Source organism: Watersipora subatra, chromosome 1 (assembly GCF_963576615.1).
Source record: "Watersipora subatra chromosome 1, tzWatSuba1.1, whole genome shotgun sequence".
NCBI lineage: Eukaryota > Metazoa > Bryozoa > Gymnolaemata > Cheilostomatida > Watersiporidae > Watersipora > Watersipora subatra.
Genome location: NC_088708.1, coordinates 20,151,626 through 20,171,634, shown reverse-complemented (window position 1 = coordinate 20,171,634; position 20,009 = coordinate 20,151,626). Strand labels below are relative to the sequence as shown.

The 20,009-nt window shown below is 37.1% G+C and overlaps 2 protein-coding genes across 2 annotated transcripts; one reads left to right on the top strand and one right to left on the bottom strand.

Moving 5' to 3' along the window:
- Nucleotides 1-840: 840 nt before the first annotated feature.
- On the bottom strand, nt 841-5,188 carry LOC137398372 (rho-related protein racA-like). The gene is made up of 11 exons (XM_068084482.1): nt 5,140-5,188; nt 4,826-4,965; nt 4,476-4,644; nt 4,166-4,305; nt 3,923-4,043; nt 3,629-3,816; nt 3,123-3,276; nt 2,565-2,795; nt 2,372-2,478; nt 1,445-1,696; nt 841-1,340 (listed from the first exon to the last, which is right to left on the bottom strand). Exons 1-11 carry the CDS (start codon nt 5,180-5,182, stop codon nt 1,098-1,100), a joined length of 1,788 nt encoding a protein of 595 aa, XP_067940583.1. The 5' UTR covers nt 5,183-5,188; the 3' UTR covers nt 841-1,097.
- Nucleotides 5,189-5,626: 438 nt separating this feature from the next.
- LOC137398384 (receptor expression-enhancing protein 5-like) lies at nt 5,627-19,906 on the top strand. The gene is made up of 5 exons (XM_068084493.1): nt 5,627-5,837; nt 16,231-16,324; nt 18,700-18,838; nt 18,994-19,150; nt 19,250-19,906. Exons 1-5 carry the CDS (start codon nt 5,702-5,704, stop codon nt 19,324-19,326), a joined length of 603 nt encoding a protein of 200 aa, XP_067940594.1. The 5' UTR covers nt 5,627-5,701; the 3' UTR covers nt 19,327-19,906.
- The last annotated feature ends 103 nt before the right edge of the window (nt 19,907-20,009 follow it).

The window sequence follows — 20,009 nt, the reverse complement described above, 5'->3', positions numbered from 1 at the left end:
CTAACCAGCCTTTTTATTCAAAAGAGTTTATCACAAATTTGACAAGCTAGTACAACTTCAACTTTGGTCAGATCTAAAAAAGATAACGATTTGTGAGTTTCTAGCCGCAATTCCTAAATCAGTTGCGGAATGTACACGTGAATTAATTTCGGCGCCTACAATATAACAGCGCGTTAATAAGGCCGTTTCTACGCAACTACAAAACTGCTAATGCTAGTTGCACTGAGTAGTTGTAGTAGGCTGTTGTAAATGGTTTTTAGTATACTTTTGAAAAGAGATTGTACATTGATAATATTATTACAAACTATTACGTATGTACTACATTGCAAAACGGTTATTTTATATGACTACAGCAGGTTTTGGCTTGCCCACAAAACAGTTTTACTTTTTCTTCTAATTACAATACAAATTTGAACCTGACTTTTCAGCAATTATTAGCCTAGCTACAAAACAGTTATATTTCTATTAAATACATGGTGGAACCTGACTTTTCAGCAAATATTAGTCTAGCTAGAAAACAGTTATAGTTCTATTAAATAAATCCATTACGTCCATGGTACTACTGATTACATATAATCGCCAACACAGCTACACAGTTTTCAAACCGAGTTAGGAACTGCGGGCTAGAAACTCACAAATCGTTATCTTTTTTAGATCTGACCTTCAACTTTATTCCATCTCAGCTCCTCATTGACCTTTATTACTCTCTTGTCAAGGTCACTACTATATCTGATGCAATGCCATGCAAAGGTACAACAAAACTTGTACACACTTCTCTCAAATAGACAATTTGTTATATACAAAATATGTCATATATTTTAAAATATCAAGGTAGAATTAGGTAATATATAAAATCTGTAAAATGATAAATACAAAACATTTCCAATATAAATGATAATTTGTCATCACTTGTGTCAAAGACTGAGGACCCAAAGCTTCAGAAGGTTTTAGCTGCATAAATATACATAAAAGATTCAGCTAAAACCTTCCCAAGTTCCTGACGATAGCACTTGGCTTCCTCCAATATGTGGAGTCAGTCTGGCAGTTGATTGGTAGAAGTAAAAGAACTGTCCAAGTTGTGAAGCTGTGAACACTTATTACATAACAGTGCACCCAACATCTGATGAGCCAGATGACTTCTCTCTTCGTTTGATGGCTTCCATCTTAACTTCATACTCCTGCACTTCATTAAGGTAGTCTACAGGGGGCCACCTGTGCTCTTCAATGTGCTCTAGATCTGTGCTAGAAAGTTGGCTCCACTCAAGTCGGGGAGCAAAGGCTAAATAGTTGCTGCTGATGAAATGCAGGCACCACTTGGTGAGTTGAGGGGCATTGTACAACTACAAATAAGATACAACGGGAGCTCGAATTAAATGAACCAAATTAAGCAGAAACTATTGATGTGTAAACAACTCCACAAATGAGAATATTTGCTCGCACTTACGTTGGCCAGGTTAAGCAGTCCAATCACATCTATATCTGCTTTTTCAATATTTTTGCAGCATTTGCTATCTACCAGTTTGGAGAGGTGGATCTCGCATAGGTTAGCTAGGCGTGTGACATTGTACTTGTCACAGAGCATGAGTAGAGCTACCGGATCTACTCCCTGGTCAAGAGGCGTGTGCCCGGTATAAAGAAACTCTAGCAGTATGAGGAAGGTGTCATAATCGAGTTCACGGTCTTTTCTCATGTCAATCTACAGACACACAGACAAAAGTTTAAAGAGTTATTTTTTGCAGAATGTATGATTCGAACCTATCATGATGATTATTAGTACATGCAGACAATGATAGGTACTTTTTGTTTAAAAAAAATATCAAAGATTTAAAAAGAAAGAGTGGCCAAGCTAAAAGGTTTTAATAACATATAAGCCTTACCATACTAAAACAACAATAATAAATAAAATAATGATAGTAATAATAAAAATTGGTTTTAATAAAGTATTGGTCATACATTATGCGAAACCATTTAACCTTTGTTATAATAAGAGACTGTTCAAAGTTAAGAAAAAAGATATCTTTCAACATGATTTGAACCCTCGACTTTTAGCTGGATAGACCAACACTATAAAAAGTGCCCTAATCGACCACTCAATAGATTTTCGGAATGATTGTACATATATTTATTACACCTGAAGACTTGTAGTGGCACTTTAGACTGCCAGAGTACTAGCAATTAATAAAGTGTCAACAATTTGGCAGGTATTGGCAGGTATTGTAGTTTCACATCAGCTTATAGTGTGACTCAAGTTTTATTAAATGCGCCACAAGTTTTATGGCATTATCGGTTTTTCCTTACTCACTTGTTGTTCTAAACTGTGTATATGATGGAATTATCTAATAAAACTGTGCTTCTAAAGACAATGGCATACCGTTGTCACGTGCGTCGTATTCCCTTCAAGAAAGCGTCCATCAAACATGGCTGCCATGATCTTATTTCGAGCGCTCAGAAGGCACTTGTGAGCAAACACTTCTTTATCTAAAATTAATGCAATATTTGTGTTCTTTTCATAGAGACCATTACAAATACAATATGACCAAATTAAAATTCAAAAGAATTTTTACCTTCAAAAATAAATTTTATATCCGCTTTCTGAGGGCTGTTGAAAAAGAGCTCTTTAATTTTGGCGGCAGTCGTGTCAGACAGAAATGTTCCGATGCTTGGGTTTAGCTCTTCTTCATCATTCTCTATGTTTTCACAGGTTTGCTTAAGGTAGGGCAGGGAGAAGAGCTCACTGAACTGTTTTAGTGAGTCAAGCATCTCATCATTTGGAGGTTCGTTGAAGGCAATCACCCCTGGTAGACATAAAACAGCCCTTTCAATTCACTCACTCCTACGTAACACTCCTTGGGTATAATTGTTTGTACAACAATGACTTTTGAAAAACACAAACACAGACTTTGATTGCAGTGAGGTAAGCAGATACCATACTCGGTCGTCAAGAGATTGCTCAAACACTTATAGATAAAATGTTACCTAAATATATTTAAATATGCTTTTATAAACAAAATTACTATGTAGTTTGGCAGCAAGCGCTGTCAGCATTGGAGGGTTCACTACTAAAGCTGATGCAAATAAGTCATACACAATATATAATTTCATATAATTTAATAATTACAAACCCGCATAAAGGAACTGCAGTGCATATTTAAGGACCAAAGGCTTGATGAGGTCTGTAAAGAAGATCTGGACACAGGATGAATCACTCGCATCTACTTTGAGAAACGCTGGATGAGAAAATACACTGTCCACTTGTATATCGTTTTTGTGTCGAGTCTAAAACAAAGCTCTGAGAGTGTGCACAAGTTCCATAGAACCTCTGATTGAATGGCATTGCATCAGACGCAGCAGTGAACATGACAAGGAGTAATAAAGGGCAATGAAGAACTGAGATGGAATACAATTGAAGTTGAACTTGTTCATCAAATTAGCCTTAAACTCTTTTGAATAAAAGGGCTAATTAGCACACGGAGACAACCATTCAGTGCAATAATTAGCCTGTAATTTGAATACTTATTGCTCAGGGAGCAAAATAAGAATTGAACTGCTAAATGAAAAATTAGGAGTTGTTTCATCCATTTATTTGTCACATACACAAGGTAAGATAACTTTTTCCTTTTTGTCTCACCTCATAATTTTCAACTTTAATGGCTCTTTTAAAAACTGACGAGGCACTTGAAAGAATTACTGTGTGCGCCTTGACCTTTTCTCCTGATGTTAGTATGAGTGATAGATCAGTGCTGATGTCATCATGTAACATAGCCAACCACTGCTCTCCTTTGATGCATGTCTCAACTTCAATTTCTGGAGCGAATCCTGAGAAAACCAGCACAGAAATTACTTTTTAAAGGTTAGGTAAGACATCTAGCCAAACGAAAGACACTGTAAGTATAGTAGACTGACAGTGACTTGTGACATGTACCTGCAGGTGGCATGACAGGTGGTAGAAGAATCTCCAATGGCTTGTTTTTATTTTTCTTTATGCCAAAGCCAGACTTACTTTTCTTTTGTGCTCTTTCTGCGGCCATTACCGCCACTTTAGTCTGTAAAAAGGTCAGACAAATCCTTTTTAACTAGTTGAATAATATTATAATGTAGTGAGACAAAAAGCTTAACTAAAAATCTTCAAGAGCATTGTATGTGCTAAACTAGTGAGTCTACTCACTGCAACATCAAACAAGAGGTCAAGGCCTTTGAGCTCCAGAGCGCTTGTCTCCACATACTGGCACATTTGAAGATCCGTGCATAGTTTTTTGGCTTCATTGACTGTTACACAGCTGTCTTCACGTCTGCTTGATCGGAGATCTATAAACGGTGAAAAATTCATATTCACCGACTCATGGTTACTCACAAGAAATTTTTATTTGGTTCTTGGACAAAAATTTTCAGAAAAATAGACTTTTAAAGTAGCTTTCCTATTAGCAGGTTTTTCATAGAAATAACAAAATATCAACCACAATGAAAATCAAACTCACCACTTTTACAACCTACAAGTAGTCTGGGAGTTGCCGGGCAATAGTGGCTTATTTCGGGAAGCCATTTTGGTCCAATGTTTTCGAAGGAGTCTCTGTTGGCAATATCGAAGCAGACGAGAAAGACATCTGTAGCTGGGTAGGAAAGAGGTCTTAGTCTGTCATAGTCTTCCTGAGACCATACCAGCATAAAACATTACATGAAAAATTACGCTCGAGCAAATATACAATACACTCATTATATACATAGAGAGTCCATCTTATACAAAAAGCCGACGCGCAATATACATCCGAAAAAGCTGAAGCAGTCTCTGATCCAGAGAGCTCCATGATGTGGTCTGCCCCTGACATACCTGGCCAGCAGTATCCCAGAGAGCCATGTTGTAAGGCTTTCCATCAACCATTTTATTTACCGCATAGTTGTCGAATACGGTGGGAACATATTCACTTGGAAATGAACTTGTTGAATATGATATGAGCATGGCACTTTTACCTGCAGAATTTCAAAATAATAATGTATGTATAATTGAAAGTAAACACAAGCATGTGTGAATCAAGAAAAAGTAAGCATGATAAATAAACTTGGTGAACAAAAAAGTTGCACCCCACCACATAAAGAAAAGCAATTAAAAATAATATCTCATTTTACCATTTAATATTCACTCACCTACGCTGCCATCACCGACTACTGTCACTTTCAGATTTCTCATGATGATCGTGATCTATTAGCAAAACTTATAAAAAAAGATGCTTGACAAGTTTTACGTCAATGTTGCGAATTATTCTAACGCTGCCAAGAACGAGAGTCTTGTAGTAAAATGTTTACACTGCGGCTTTTGTACGAGAGGCATTCCTAATAAAGCCCGCGCTGGGGAAATCTCTTGATGCTATTAATATCGTCCAATGGTCGACGGAGTTTAAAAATACTCTTAATTTGCGTACCAAGTAGATTGACTCGTAATCGCTGAATCAACTGTGTAATGCAATTGGTCGAAGCTACCTCATATTCTTTCACCATTGGCTACTTTTGCCAAACGTATAGACCAACAAATTCCACTGCTAGTTCGGTAAATAGCTGATGAAACTACCATTACACAGTCGTATTTACAACGCTTGGTGTAACTTACTAACCTTGAACGTGGAATTAGCCGCACGTGACCCGGTACAACTCGTTACATCCTTTACGAAGGTGGTTCGTGGAGCATTGTGTTGCAGCAACAGGTTTGACCATGGCTAAAGTAAAGGAAAACTTTGAGCAGTATAAAGAATGGCTCAATAAAAAGCTACACGAAAAAAATGCAGTCACTGACGTGATAGACAAGGTCGAAAAGGCGACTGGAGTGCAAAGACTTTACATGGCGTATGGTTAGTGCAAACTGTATGTGGCTCGCAATGCAAAAATTGTATTCAGATTATTTGTTGCAATGTTGTAGTGTAATTAATTTGGTCAAATATATGCTAAAATAGATTCATTGTTACTAATAGTAAAAGCTACTAGCGGGGATCATTTATTAACATATATAAGATCTGCAAGGATTCTGAACACTCAATCATCATTATTTTGGCAAGCTAGAGTTCGGACTCAACAAATGTTTTAAATAATATTTACGTATTACGACATTAGCTGAGTGAAAAGATTGGTTTTTTAAACACAAAACAAGAAAAGTACTAAGTATGGTTAGTTTTCCCCTGTTCAATTTTTTTAATCTTTAATACTCTACAATTAGCGTAACAAGTTTGACTGTTTTACTGCCGCTAGCACATTTGAGTGCCATTGTAAAGTTACCATAAAAACCATTTATTGTAATTATGTGCCACAAGCTAAAATACGTTTTACTAAATTTCTTACAGTTCAACCTTTTTCTGTGAGTGTCGTTTGACTTAGTGTCATAGCTAATGTTTGCTAATCAAATCAGGCAATCAGCGTTCGTGGGCAAGGGTTACCATGCAACAGTAGTTGCGAAGGCTGAGAGTGTAGTCCATCGTTTTTGATTTTGCTGCTTCATGTAAATGTGCTAATTTTAGTAATGCTTCAACTGATTAGTATATTGTTTGTTCAATGAAGGTTCAAGGTCGTTTTACCATACATATTTGCTATTTCTATTTTTTGTATTTAAAATAGAAAATCTCTTTCTGTATGCGCCATGTCTTGTAAAGACGTGGATGATCATGTTTCTTCACTACTTCCTATTTCTTGTTCTTTTCAACAAAGAACAAGGGATAGGAAGTGGGGGAGAAGCATGATCGCTCAAGTCTTCACAAAAAATGGCATTTAGAGAGAGAGGCAGATTTTCTGTCACAAAAATTATCACTCTGTGAATTTTTTCTGTTAACTGAAACAAAAAAATTGTGTCAGTCTTGTACAGAATTAGCCAATATATTAGCCAGAATAATATAAATCATGAGTCGTGAATCCTCTATTCATGACACAAAATGCATCGAAAAAAGGTCAATATATTCGAAGAACTGAAAATATTGCCATAATTGCCTCAGCAAAGATAATATAAATTTAGATTGTAATTTAAAAGACCGGTCCTGTCAAGAAAATATTGTTCATTGAAAAAAACAGACTGAAATACTGACCTTGTTGTGCAAAAAATAGACATAACATTGCAAAGTAATAAAATAGCTGATAATCTGTGGATACGTGAAAAAATGTTTTTAAGCAATAACATGTTTTGATAAATGATGAAACTACGAAAGAACAATAAATTCACATAACTTCTGTGGTCTGCTATCCATGCTACTGTCCTTGAAGCATCATTTGTATGATCATAGAAACCGCTACAGATATAACTTTAATGTTCTTTAATAAATGAAATGAGACGTCATGGTTTGGACTTAGGATTGGAAAAGATCCTGCAGTGTCATGAACTGACAAACGCATATCACAGCTTTACATATTCTGTACGCAGCACTCATTGCTATCCTCGTCCGTATACATATCAAGACTTTCATCTTGTAGTTCTGTCAGACGCTTATGCAAAGCTTATTTTGTTTAGGTAAAGATCATATGTATGGCTCCTGCTTCATAGCACGTCGGTAGTACAATATTTATATAGCTAAAAATATATGTGTGACTTTAGTTCACTTTGACAAACACATACACATGTATATGTCAATGAATGTACATAGCACAGAAGTTTAGCTAGCTATTGCCATATATATGGTTGCTGGGTATGCATTATGTTGTTACAGAAGCAGACTTTTAGTTGCCATGGCTACAGTGTTTCAATGAAATCTTAGGCTGACAAGTGGAACATTTTGAAGTTTTTTTGAACAATAACACCTTATCACGTGATGTTGTTTTATTTATATTGAGTCTATTTACAAGCTTGGAGAGCAATCACTCTTTTTGATAGAAGCAATGTTCATGGGAAACTTAAAATTTAGGTCAGCCCTTTGCAAGAGTTATTTTTATCAGCCATAGAAAAGCTTATAATACCTTTTTTTGAAGTGTTATTGTGGTTACTTTGGGTAAAAGTTTTTTAGTTTTTCATACCATTCATTTAGCCTCAATATGTTTTGTACGCAAGTATTTAATGCGCTATTTGTATTTCTCTTGTAATTTGTTAGATCTATTTACCAATAATAAATATTTTAAGATGTCTGAAGCAAGTTAAGCTTTACACTGCAGCAATATATATTATTTATTTTGACAATGCATTGAAAAAATTAGTCAATTTACCTACAAAAATCAACAATCTATTCATTATTTTATTACACAAGCAATACAAGGCCTTTGAACTCAACTTTTTCTCTTTGAGCTGTAAGGCAGCAATGATAGGGGCAAATGGCAGGTGCAATAAAAATATCATATAAGGGTATTACATTTTAGTAGATTTCTCTCACGCACATTTGGTACCCTTCTGCTGCAATACTAATTCCGTCTATGTTAGAACCAACTAGTTGCTATCAGTGCCTTATTGTTGAACACAAACATACCTGACCATCATCGATGATTAGTGTGAGGATTGGATTACCAGTATAGGTTATATTTATTTTATCAGGGTTGATTGGTAAGGTCTCGTTGAATGTGGTGACTAGTTGGGGAAATGCCTCTTGTTTAACCATTTACCAGCTTTCTATGGGGTGATGTTACATCGTAAAATTTTTATATGCGAATGTCAGTTAACATAAAGTTAGTGTCAAAGACGAGTTTTTGAGCGCGGCCAAATTTATGAAATATACTGACTTAGTTGGACGTGGGAAAACTTTGTGTTGGTTGTTCATAAAATCTCTACACATACCCGTCAGGTGTATGTAAGAAAATCATTGATTGGGATATGCAATGAGCAATTGTTAAAGTGTATCCATAAACATGAAGTTAACTTTTACACTAAGCTTTCAAAATTGGGCAGTTTCTCATGAAATTAAAGTGTGACCCACGCATGTGTCCAATAGCAACATTTTAGCATTTGCTGAGATGCTTGTTTAAGGCATAATTGGTCATCGCATCTTACAAATTAACTATTGTCAATAGTGAAACGGCTGGTTCACACTATATCGCCTTCAAGTTTTCGCGAAAAACTTTGTTTTCGCATGCGGGAATCAAATACTAGTCCCGCAGCGACTATCATGAACGGATATGAATAAATCACGTTATCCACGACCGCGAATTACCATCGCCGAAATGGTTCACATTTGAAAAGCAGTCGTCGATGCTCAGCGAAGCATCGGGAAAGTTGGCAGCTGCAAACTTTCCCGACGTGTCCACGATGTTTTGTCGATCAAATCAATTCGCAGTTCACATAATCGACGATGAATGCTGAAAGGAAAACGCTGACAAACGGCGATATAGTGTGAACGGGCCTTTAGGTCTGATGGCATTGTCACACATATTATTAATTAAACCTATATGGCTAGGTTCCACAACTTTCGCTTATGCACCATTCTTCGATGCATTGACTCTTTTTTTACCAGTAAACCCAATTTTTTTCCGTAACGTCACCTCTGGGAAGCCTTGTTATATTATCAGTTATGACCTCTTACACGCAGCAATAGCTAATCTGTAGAACCATGCATGCCATCCACGCATGCTAATCATTGGGAGTGAGTTGGCTAGTAATCCTAGTAACCGCGTTGCCTAGTGTAATGATGTTCATACTTTTAACCTCCTATCCTACCCGTAATCATGTGATGCATTCTGACCTCAACTTGTGACTGATTACGTTTACATTAGGATTCCGTAGCTCTACTAGTTGTATGCTATTGTCAGATGAGACAGTCGTGACGCTTGAAAGGAGAGTAGTTAACAATTAGCAATGTATTCATGTATTCACTAGTGTGTGGGAAGTGACTGAACCTACTGCTCCCTCTGTCCCCTGTGCCGCCTACTCATCGATGTCATACTCCAAATTCATGTTCTCTACTCATTTCCGATCGAGTGCATACATCATGGATGATATTGAGTGTAACTGCTGCTAGGGCATGCTGTCTGACTCCTCCAAATTAGCTATTTATCATTCATTTGTTGGGTTGTTTTATTTTCAGCTCTGTCTGTCTACCAGAGCTGTTTAGTTTTACAGAGTCCCGCGACCAACGGAAGCGTATATGGGAGCTCGCTCGTTTCCAAACAAACAGGCCACCACGCCCACCATTTTTATATAAGTTATAATGGAGAGGCCTCAACACTAACCAACAAAAATTACTCCCATTGGCAGTCACTCTGAAATTGATTGTTGTATTATACACCATTTGAAAGAAAACAAAATTTTCTACCATAAACCACAAATAATTTTTTTGTAAAAAGTAAAGTAAATGCAAAAAAGTGAGATGTTGAGAGCGAAGTAAGAATATTCCATTAGAGATCAGTACGTCGGTCGGGTTTGTTTGGAAACAAGCGTTTTTGTTTCCAGTTTTTGTCGCTGGACTCTGTGAAGCTATACGGCTCTGGTGTCTACCAGAGTATCTATTGGTCTCTGCTCAGTTCAATGTGTAATGCCTTTTTTAGATCTGACGAAGCATGTACCTCGCATTAACTGGAAAATCATTTTATCGGTTCTACTATCATTGGTCAATGTGTAACCTTAACACGGCTGCATGCTTCTTGAAACAAGCCCAAACTTTTGTAAACGAGTATCTTAAAGTTTGAGACATGAAATACGTGTTTTAAGCTAGATATTCTTTAATCAGTCGTTAACAGAGCGATCACGCGATATGTCGATTGCTTGGAATTGGCCAAATTTCTATCATGGAGCTAAGAAACAATTAAAAAGTAATATGTGTAGGGCAATCGACTGAGAATTTGTTAAGTCAATTTCCTTGCAATTATATCAGATGATGAAGTGATAAGGCAAGTTATCTAAAGCTCTGGTTATCTGAAAGTTATCTGGTAGCTCCCTAGCTTACCTAGCCTGTCAATAATCTGTTATGAGCTTTTTAGTAGATTGTTGTGTGAGGCGGGTCAACTGATTTATATTGGTGATTGATATAACACGCCAGTATGGTCAACACTCTTATTGCCTATTAGCACACGCTATCCCGTGAGAAAAGGAACTACACTCGATTTGCTGATTGGTAATTGCAACTGTCCAATCATATTTGCAAATTAAACTAGTTCTAACTGCAATTTGACTGATTTTCCGCAACACTTTTTGTCTACCAAAAAACAAAGGTTTTTCAAAATTCTCTGGCCGATCAAAATCTTGGCGAAATGAGTCTGATGATCAGCCAATGAGTACAAAGCTTAAGGGTAAACTAATGACACAAATTTTAATAGCACGAAAATGAAGCAGCAGATTACTGATTGAAGTTTTAATAACATCTTTCAGTAATTACTACCTAATACCAGGTTTTGTCAATAATGTGAAATTGGACAGAAAGATTTGTGATCTTTGCAAAATATCTACTTAAACACCTGCGATGCTATATAATTACAGTAGGTGCTTCTACAACATAATTAATCCATTGCAGGAACGTCTACGTTATAGGGAATTTATGTAATGTGAACAGTAAAATACATGAAATTGGCTAATGTGTTCCAAGATCTTTTCAAACTCACCCCTGAGGTGAATTTGAAAAACTAGATTTAACTTTTTAATTTGTGGGCTGTTCCGTAACTGCAATATTATTGGTTTGCATCGACACCTTTTTCTTTTTTGATCAACTCATAATTGTGGTAATTTTACAATAAGTTGATGGGGAGCGCACATCTTCGATATTCATTTACAGTGATTTGCTTTTTTTCTTAACAGCAAAGTCTATTCTGCAAAGTAAACTAATAACAAATATTTTATATGTCTACAATAAAGCAAAACAAATATTTTTACTATAAAAAGAGCAGTGTCTTTCAAGATAACTTTAGACGATAGTCCAACTCGTGACATTCAGATTAGTAGACCGGCGCTATAACACCTGCACCAATCGATCGCCTTTAAATACTCTTGCAAGTGCGGCGAGATAGTCCCGACTTGACACTTTACTTTATATGGAATTTTATGCGGACAGTTTTTAAAATTCCTACTCGTGAAGGAAGAATTTTTCACTGGCGTTTATAACCTTATAGCCACAGATCATAAGTTAATGCCGGGTGTATAAATATGGTACAGACTTGTTCAGTATGCGTGAAATCTGGTTTAACCTTGTATTGTAATTATCTGCCATGCTGGGTAACCATAACAACACAACGCGGAGACTAGATGCGAAATGTATAAGAGTGACAGCCAATAGAAATGCTTTGTCTGGCGTTCATGCGTTTTTTGGTTAATCATCGGTAATTACATTGTCACTTATAAATCTGTTTTGCCTTATAGCAGCAGCTTGGAGCTTGCATCACCAGGGTTTTTGTCTCCAAAACTGGTTTTCTTGTTCTTCTAACATCAAAATCATTACTGAAAAAAATGAAATATGATTATATTGGTAAAAATAAATTCAATTTCAAAATGCTATCAGTTAACCTTTAAATAATATTACATTGTTTTTAACATAAAATTGGGACATTTGAGCTGCAATTCGAATGCAGTTACATTTAAACGATTGGTAGATGATTTATGGCTTACATGTACTTGCAAATTATGAAATAGTGAAAGATGGAAACACTTTTCTGTCGCAGCCATTTCTTTATATTACTGATAAAGAGGTAAACTAGATTTTTCAATCAGATTGGTGTGCTATTTGTCTTGTACGATGGTAAAATACAATTTATAAGATTTGTAAATATGCTAAGAGGTTACAGAATGTGTCTTAATTAATATGAAGCAGTAAATTGCGTAACTCTTTTGCAGGCATAGGTTTCGCGATGCTGATGCTGACGCTGGACAGAGAAATTAAACAAAATTAAACAAAAAAGGCAATAGGCCAACCAGAAATCTATTTATAATAAACGTTTGCGTGCCGGACATAATAGTCGCTGGACAGAGCGACTATTATGTCCGGCACGCAAACGTTTATTATAAATAGATTTCTGGTTGGCCTATTGCCTTTTTTGTTTAATTTTTTTACCAAAAGTAAACTACAATAGATTCATTTTTGCTAGCAACAAAAAATAAGCTGTTTTGAGAAAAAAAAACCGCTCGTTTTTGCTGTACTAAACAAACCAAAATTCCGAAATAAAAACGTATTTAAATAAAATTGGGAACTTTTTTGTAGCTTGTTTCTGCTGTCTGAATGGTTTCCCAGAGTGCAAAAAACTTTCTTTTACTGTCATGGTGTCTTCCAAAAGCTATAGGCAAAGGCAAGACTATAGAGGAACAAGAATAAGCACATGATGTCAAGACTGCGATGTAGGCCTCTGCAAGGGCAAATGGTTCCAAACGTACCATAGCTAGAGAAACAGTTATATGAAGAATTGAATTGAAACGTGTTTATTTGTATTCACCTGTATCATAAATGATAGTGTATCAATGATTTTTTTTAATCGATTTGTGAAAAATTAATTTGTCCAGGGGGTCTCAAGTAACCCAGAATACTCACCAGCAAAAGGGTTGTTTTCAGTAAAATTTGTTTCTGTAGGTACTGGAGTTTAGCATAGCACTATGACAAGACTTACACTGACTTACGTGGCGGCAAATGAGTCGAGTTTACAATAATGATTTTAAAAAATTACATTGCCGCATTTCCGTACATTATAATAGATGTTTTCTGGCACTGCCAGTTGTGTAATGCTGTTTTGTCAGTTGAAAATCCCGGTGTCAAACCCAAGTAGCATTTAGAAACCACCACCGGCTCTCCTATCTAACCCTCTACAAGACACTGTATGCATTATTATGGTGCGTTTACACTGGCCGATTTTGTCACCGATTTTGTCGTGCACAGACAAATTTGATGAGTCGGTGTCGGTAGGTGTGAACAGAAAAATCGGTGTCGGCACCGATCTGAAAGTCGGTGTCGGAGCTACCCAGCAGTGCCCGGTTGCACCGACAAGTCGGGCGCTCATCAGCCAATCAGAAGCTAGGAGCCTCTGGTTAAATGAGCCTAGGCTTTAATGACAGTGCTAAGTTTATGAAACGAAAGGACTAGGTTTAATGAGAGGCTAGAAGACTGTCATTAAACTTTCCCTCGTTCTCTTTTTAATAGTGAACCAGCATGGCTAGCAACGATGTGAACGCGAGAGTACCAAAAAATCAAGTTTTTTTCTTTAATTTAAATTAATTAAAAGTGAATAGCCAGTTGTACGACTACTACTAGTTCCACTACTAGTACGACTGTAAATACAACTGTCAAGAAATTTGCCGGCCCTTACTTGGCACGATTTAGATTATGTCATACAGAAATAAATTGCGTGTGATTTCATTCAATGTTTTATTAGCGAAGGAAATTCACTAGCTGAGGAGCGTACGGACATTTGCTCTGTCCACTAAGTGAGCGTTGCTCCCTTATATACAATAAAATTGCCCGTTCCGGCTAACGGGACCGAGTGAGAACACCGGCTAGCAATGTTTAAATGGCCAATTATTAGGCCCGCTAGTGCGTTGATATGACAACATAAACGACGACAATTGATAGCATAACGAGTAACAAGGCCAACAATAAAAAGGCAATAAAGAGAGAATAAAAAGGACAACTCATATAATAAAATATTTACAGACATATAAAATATATACAAACAAATAATTACAAGAAGTGTAAAGTGTTGGCCCGGCGTCCATCGCACTACTACTACCACAAATATACATTCACCATTCAATCTTCTTCATTATTCATTTTATTTATTGTAATTACTCGGACGAAAGAACTGCACGTACAGTTCTTTGCTCGGATTTTCATTGCCTCATCATTCATTTATTGCTTGGCATTCAGTAGTTGCTTCTAGCAGTAGTAGTAGGAGCAGTAGTAGTAGTGTAGTACTAGTATATAATTTTCCACATCAAGCGCGTTGATTTTTATGTGTTTTAAGTTTAATCGTCTTCGCGGGGTCGGGTGAAGGTCAGAACGGCGAAACGCTGTGATTGGCTGTTGGTACCGACAAAAATCGTTTGATCGTTGCAATGTAAAGTGGGAGTCGGTGTCGGCACCCATACGTGAAATGTCGGAGGTACCTGTCTGAGTCGGGGTATTGGCACCTAATCGGAGTCGGTGTCGGCCAGTGTAAACGAACCATTAGTCTTTCCTTTCCCTAATAGATACTCATGGTTGTAGAGTGAAACCAGTTGTTGTGTATGACCACTACTCTCTCAAACAGATCACTGAAACAGAAATTCACATAGGAGCCTGTCAACTGAAAGTTAGGAATTATGGGATTGCGATTATAGCATGGGCAAACATAGGCGTGGGGCAAGCATGGGCATGCTCATCATTCTGATAAGCACCGAGCTATATAGGACAGTGACATCAGCTGCTGAACTGCAAACACTGCTGATCTGCAGGCGATGTTAATATAGCAGAGGGCAGTACACTGCTCTGTATTAGGTATGATGCCTGGCTGCCTAGCGGGTAGGTTAAAGTGTGTCTGCCGCTCCTGCATTCAGCATCTCAGCATTACATTCCTGCTCAACTCATCTGCATAGCATGTTAGCTAGTAATGGTGTTGCTGGGGCTCAAATGAGTGTAAAACTGAGCTTATTAACAACTTTATTATAGCTGTCTACATCAGAATAGCACTGTGTAGGGCTGGCAATCAAATATATTTCTAATAATAAATATTCTGGGCAACCTATATTGCTACTACGATCTCTGAACTACAGCATACATTTCTCCTAATATGAGTAAATGTTTGTATACAATTTTGTTGCCATCGTTGTATGACTTATACAAAGCGCAGTTGCGCAACCTAGGATAGGATCATAGAAACCTACTACATGTCAGTGTTTGTCAACTACTTTTTCCGTTGCACCTGTCTTCTACCATTGAACCTGATTGCAGTCTATGAGTGACACTCTGTTCAAATATGTTTTGCCTCTGCATTTCTTATTAAATATGTAGTTTATTATCCATACAGCTTCTGTTCCTCATATGAGTTGAAGGTGTTACCGGAGCCATATGATTTGACCTATTTTATTTATGTAAACCCTGAGGGAGGTCCTACAAGATATTAAGTGTACTGAAGCATTATGTTTAATTACATACAACCCTGCATTAGAATGATTGCTAATTGTGTGTTAGTATAAAGCATGTGCAACTGAAGTAGATTGTTGGTAGACAATTGTTGATCCCAAAAGTTTCACTTCTTTGCTTTGTCAAAACAAACCTGGAGAGTTGCCTTCGCATGGGCTGGCAATGTATTGTTTTTGTCAAAAGATATAATTGACAATGTGAAGCTGCCTTGACTCTTGTGCGTGAAAGCCTATAGTTTAGTGGGTGGTGTGCTCATGATTTGTAGGCGTGATGGCCATCGTGGCTCTCTGGCTATTGCTTGGCTTTGGAGCTCAGATCCTGTGCAACTTCATTGGATTTCTCTACCCAGGATATGCATCGTGAGTGGATAATATGCAAAACATACTTCTTACTCTTACAAGTCAATTAGTTATGTTAGACTCCGCCCTTTCTAGTCTGCTTTCATCATCTTGAGCCCAGTCGTAACCGGTATAGCGTGTCTCTTCGATATGATTTATCAATGCAAGCAGAGTCCGCGTGATTGATTGAATTTAGGTCACTAGTTGTCATTGACTATGTTAATCCATGAAGCCGCTGCGGGTCAAGGAAAATGGCAATACCAGTTCTGATTCTTAAAAAACAATTTCAACTTTCAATACTTTAAAATTATGTGTATTTATATAACCAGAGTAAATCAGTTGGATTGTTCGGATCATCCTACGAATGATATTTTACCCCAAAATTAGCCCAAAAGGTCTCCGTGTCTTTCTTATCCAGAGACTTTACATAGAAATAGAATACTACCCAAACACATACGGTATGAAAGTATTCAAGTTTGGGAACGCGTAGTAACTTATTGAGGTAAAGATGGCGGAGAGATGACTGATAAAGCTTGACGGTGCGATTGGAGTAGCTAACTTTATTGATTGTGAATAGGCAGGAAAATCTGAAGTTGCTTGTGACATAGAAAGGGTTAACTTTGTTATCTGTTTTCCTGTCATAGCATAGCAGTATGTCTACTATGCTATGGTGCATGTAAAAATACTTGTTCACCTATCTGTTTTGGTTGCAATATTTAAATTCAACATCGTGTCGGCCGAAATATTTCTAGTAGTCAATAAACATTTAAATATTTTAGCTTATCACGTATCTAATTTGTATTACTGTGTTAGGAAGAATCTTTGAGGCCACATCCATCTCTACAGATTTTCCAAATGTAGGATTTCCTAATGCTTTAGGATTTCTTAAGTTTCTCCAATGAATTTGTTTAAAGCAGTCATCCATGGTTTACAGCATACTATTTAGCAAAATTTGTCATTCTTTAATTATTTTCCACTTCAAATGTGCTAAATGTACCTATACCACTTGAAATGCTAAACACGCTGCGGGAACCTTGCCGCAATGGAGGGTGCTGTCAAGATGAGACAAATCTCAAAAACTATTACCATGTGTATTGATCAAAAAATGAAGCGAGCAATGGAAAAGTGACTTGGCCTAACAGAATCCTCTGGTTACAACGATCTCGATTTGTGCTGTTTCGAGATTGCATACTCGCCCATACAAATATCTAAAGCTTTGAAGTTGCGAACTGGTATGCAACGGACAGGTATGCAACGGACTGGTGTGCCACGCGCAAGGGATGAATATGCTTTGTTGTACTTCTGGTGGAAGAAGACAGTCGGGGAAAAAAACTGATTAAACTAGGTTTTTGGCTTAAACCGGTTTTTATGGTTTAGACGGTTTTATGGTTTATGGTTTAGGCTGTTACACTTATGTTGTAGAAAGACTGCATTAGTCTGTTTACACATGTATATGGAGTGGCTATTGCGCTCTATATTTTACAAAGTGATTATATATATTTATTTTTGTTTATTTAATTACACATAGACATTGAATGACAAAAGTTAAATGAAGGGACAGATATAGAATAATATCACATTAACTGTTTTTGAGACTATCGAAATGCTATTATGACTTGAAACCCTTTCCTTCGGCTGTTCATACGACATACTGGCAAGCCTGATCCTGTTTTTGAGACATAGTGAGATACAAAACTGGTGCAACGCTTGTAGATAGGCTGATAGTTACCTAATGAATGAGGAACATGTCATGGATCTACCAATATTAATATTTTTTATTTTCTTTTACGCTTGTTAGCGCAAACTGAGTGAGGAGTTAGGGGTTTTAGTGTAGGTGGAGATGGGCAAGTCTCGCATCAAAACTTCCAAGTATTATTCTCATGAAAGAGACGAAGTCTGACATTAACACTTCAAAGCCAAGATATTGAATTGAGTAAATACTAAATCCTTTATATTTGCATTAAAGGAACCATGAATGGTCTTCCATAAATATTGCTTACCATTACCAATGAAATTTTAACTGGTTTAAACCAAGCCAACCGGGAAGACAGCATCAGTGTGTCAATCATTTGTATTGATACATCATTTTGGGTTGCCCGTCGGCCATAGACCTATTAACTATACATAACTATATATTAAGTATAGTTAATAGGTCTATGCTCTCGTTCTTTCATCTGTTTGAGTTTTGAATTTTGTTTTAGCTTTAAAGTGAAAAATGTGCTAAATGTACCTGAATTTATTTACTTCCAACATGCCAAACATTGTTGATGACTCGAGTGGATGTACGTTACATATAGAGCCATTACTTCCTGTTCCATCAGTGCTTATAAAATGCTGTGCGAACCATATTGTGCTACTTGTGTTACTCTCTCATTAAACGGTTTCCTTTATTACAGGTTTAAGGCTATAGAAAGCCATGATAAAAGTGATGATACGCAATGGCTCATCTATTGGGTGGTGTATGGCACGTTTGCCCTCGTCGAACTAGGAACAGACATCTTTCTATTTTGGATACCCTTCTATTGGTTTTTCAAGGTACCTGGACTGGATCAGTCTAAGCAGCTCTACATGTATTGAGCGTTTCGCTTCAAAAATCAATATTTGATAGTAATTGTTTGGTTGTTATGTAATCGTATAGAAAGGCTATTGACTCTATTCAGTATATCATGAGAGTGAACATTCTATTCTAGTGTGCGTTCCTCATCTGGTGTATGGTGCCCAACTCCTGGAATGGCTCAAGTTTCGTCTACTATAAGTTCATTAGGCCCTTCATTCTCCGGTATGAAGATCAGATCGAGTCAAGGTTAGACCAAGTCAAGGATGCAGGCGGCAAACTGATCAGTGAAGGTAAGCAACCATCCACAGTTTTGTGGTAGCCCAAATTGTTCAGTAGCATAAATATTGAGCATGTTTGACATCACAGACGGGTAATTTCATGATTGGCAGGTGCCAAACTAGCTGATGAAGCCAAGGATGCTGCTGCAAGTGCTGCTGCTGACAAAGCCTTTAACAAATCGGAGTAGGACCTGCCTCAGGCAGCAGCTGCCGCTCTCTTATCCATTCTTGTGGCTGCGCTTTCCTCAGCTGTTTAAATATGAAAATAGGCACAATTTAATTGCAAGCAATGTGTATAGTCTTCACTTAGCTACAACAAGAGCTGTACCTATTCTTGCAGTTACTCGAGCCTAGCTGTATGGTTGGTTACCAAATTCTAGCCCATTCAATATCTCTCGTGCTGTCCCTTGCTGTCTGTATGTAGTGAAATCTGTGCAATCCTCAGCTTGCTAGCGTGGGAGTAGGATATGTCTGTTCTCTAACCTAAATTCCCTCACGTTGCTTGCTTCCATCTCTTTCCCCTTGCATATTTATATCCGCATTTACACATTTGTTGCATGTCGGTTACGAGTTTTGCATTTTTATCAACTTTTTTATGTATAAATGATTGATAGGGGTTTATGATTTTACAAATTGTTGTATGAACATTATGTTTAAAACTTATTTTGGCAATTAGGAGCAGGTAGTCTGAGAAATTGTGACCTATATGTACTCTTCACATACAGCCTTTTAAATGGTAGTACAACTAATAAATACATGCCTTGCTAAGTGTGCCTTATTTCTGCATCTCGGCAATTCTTATTAAAATGACAGATGGCTTGATGATATACTCATAAACGAAGATGCCTTTTCTCCATCTCTGTGTTATAGC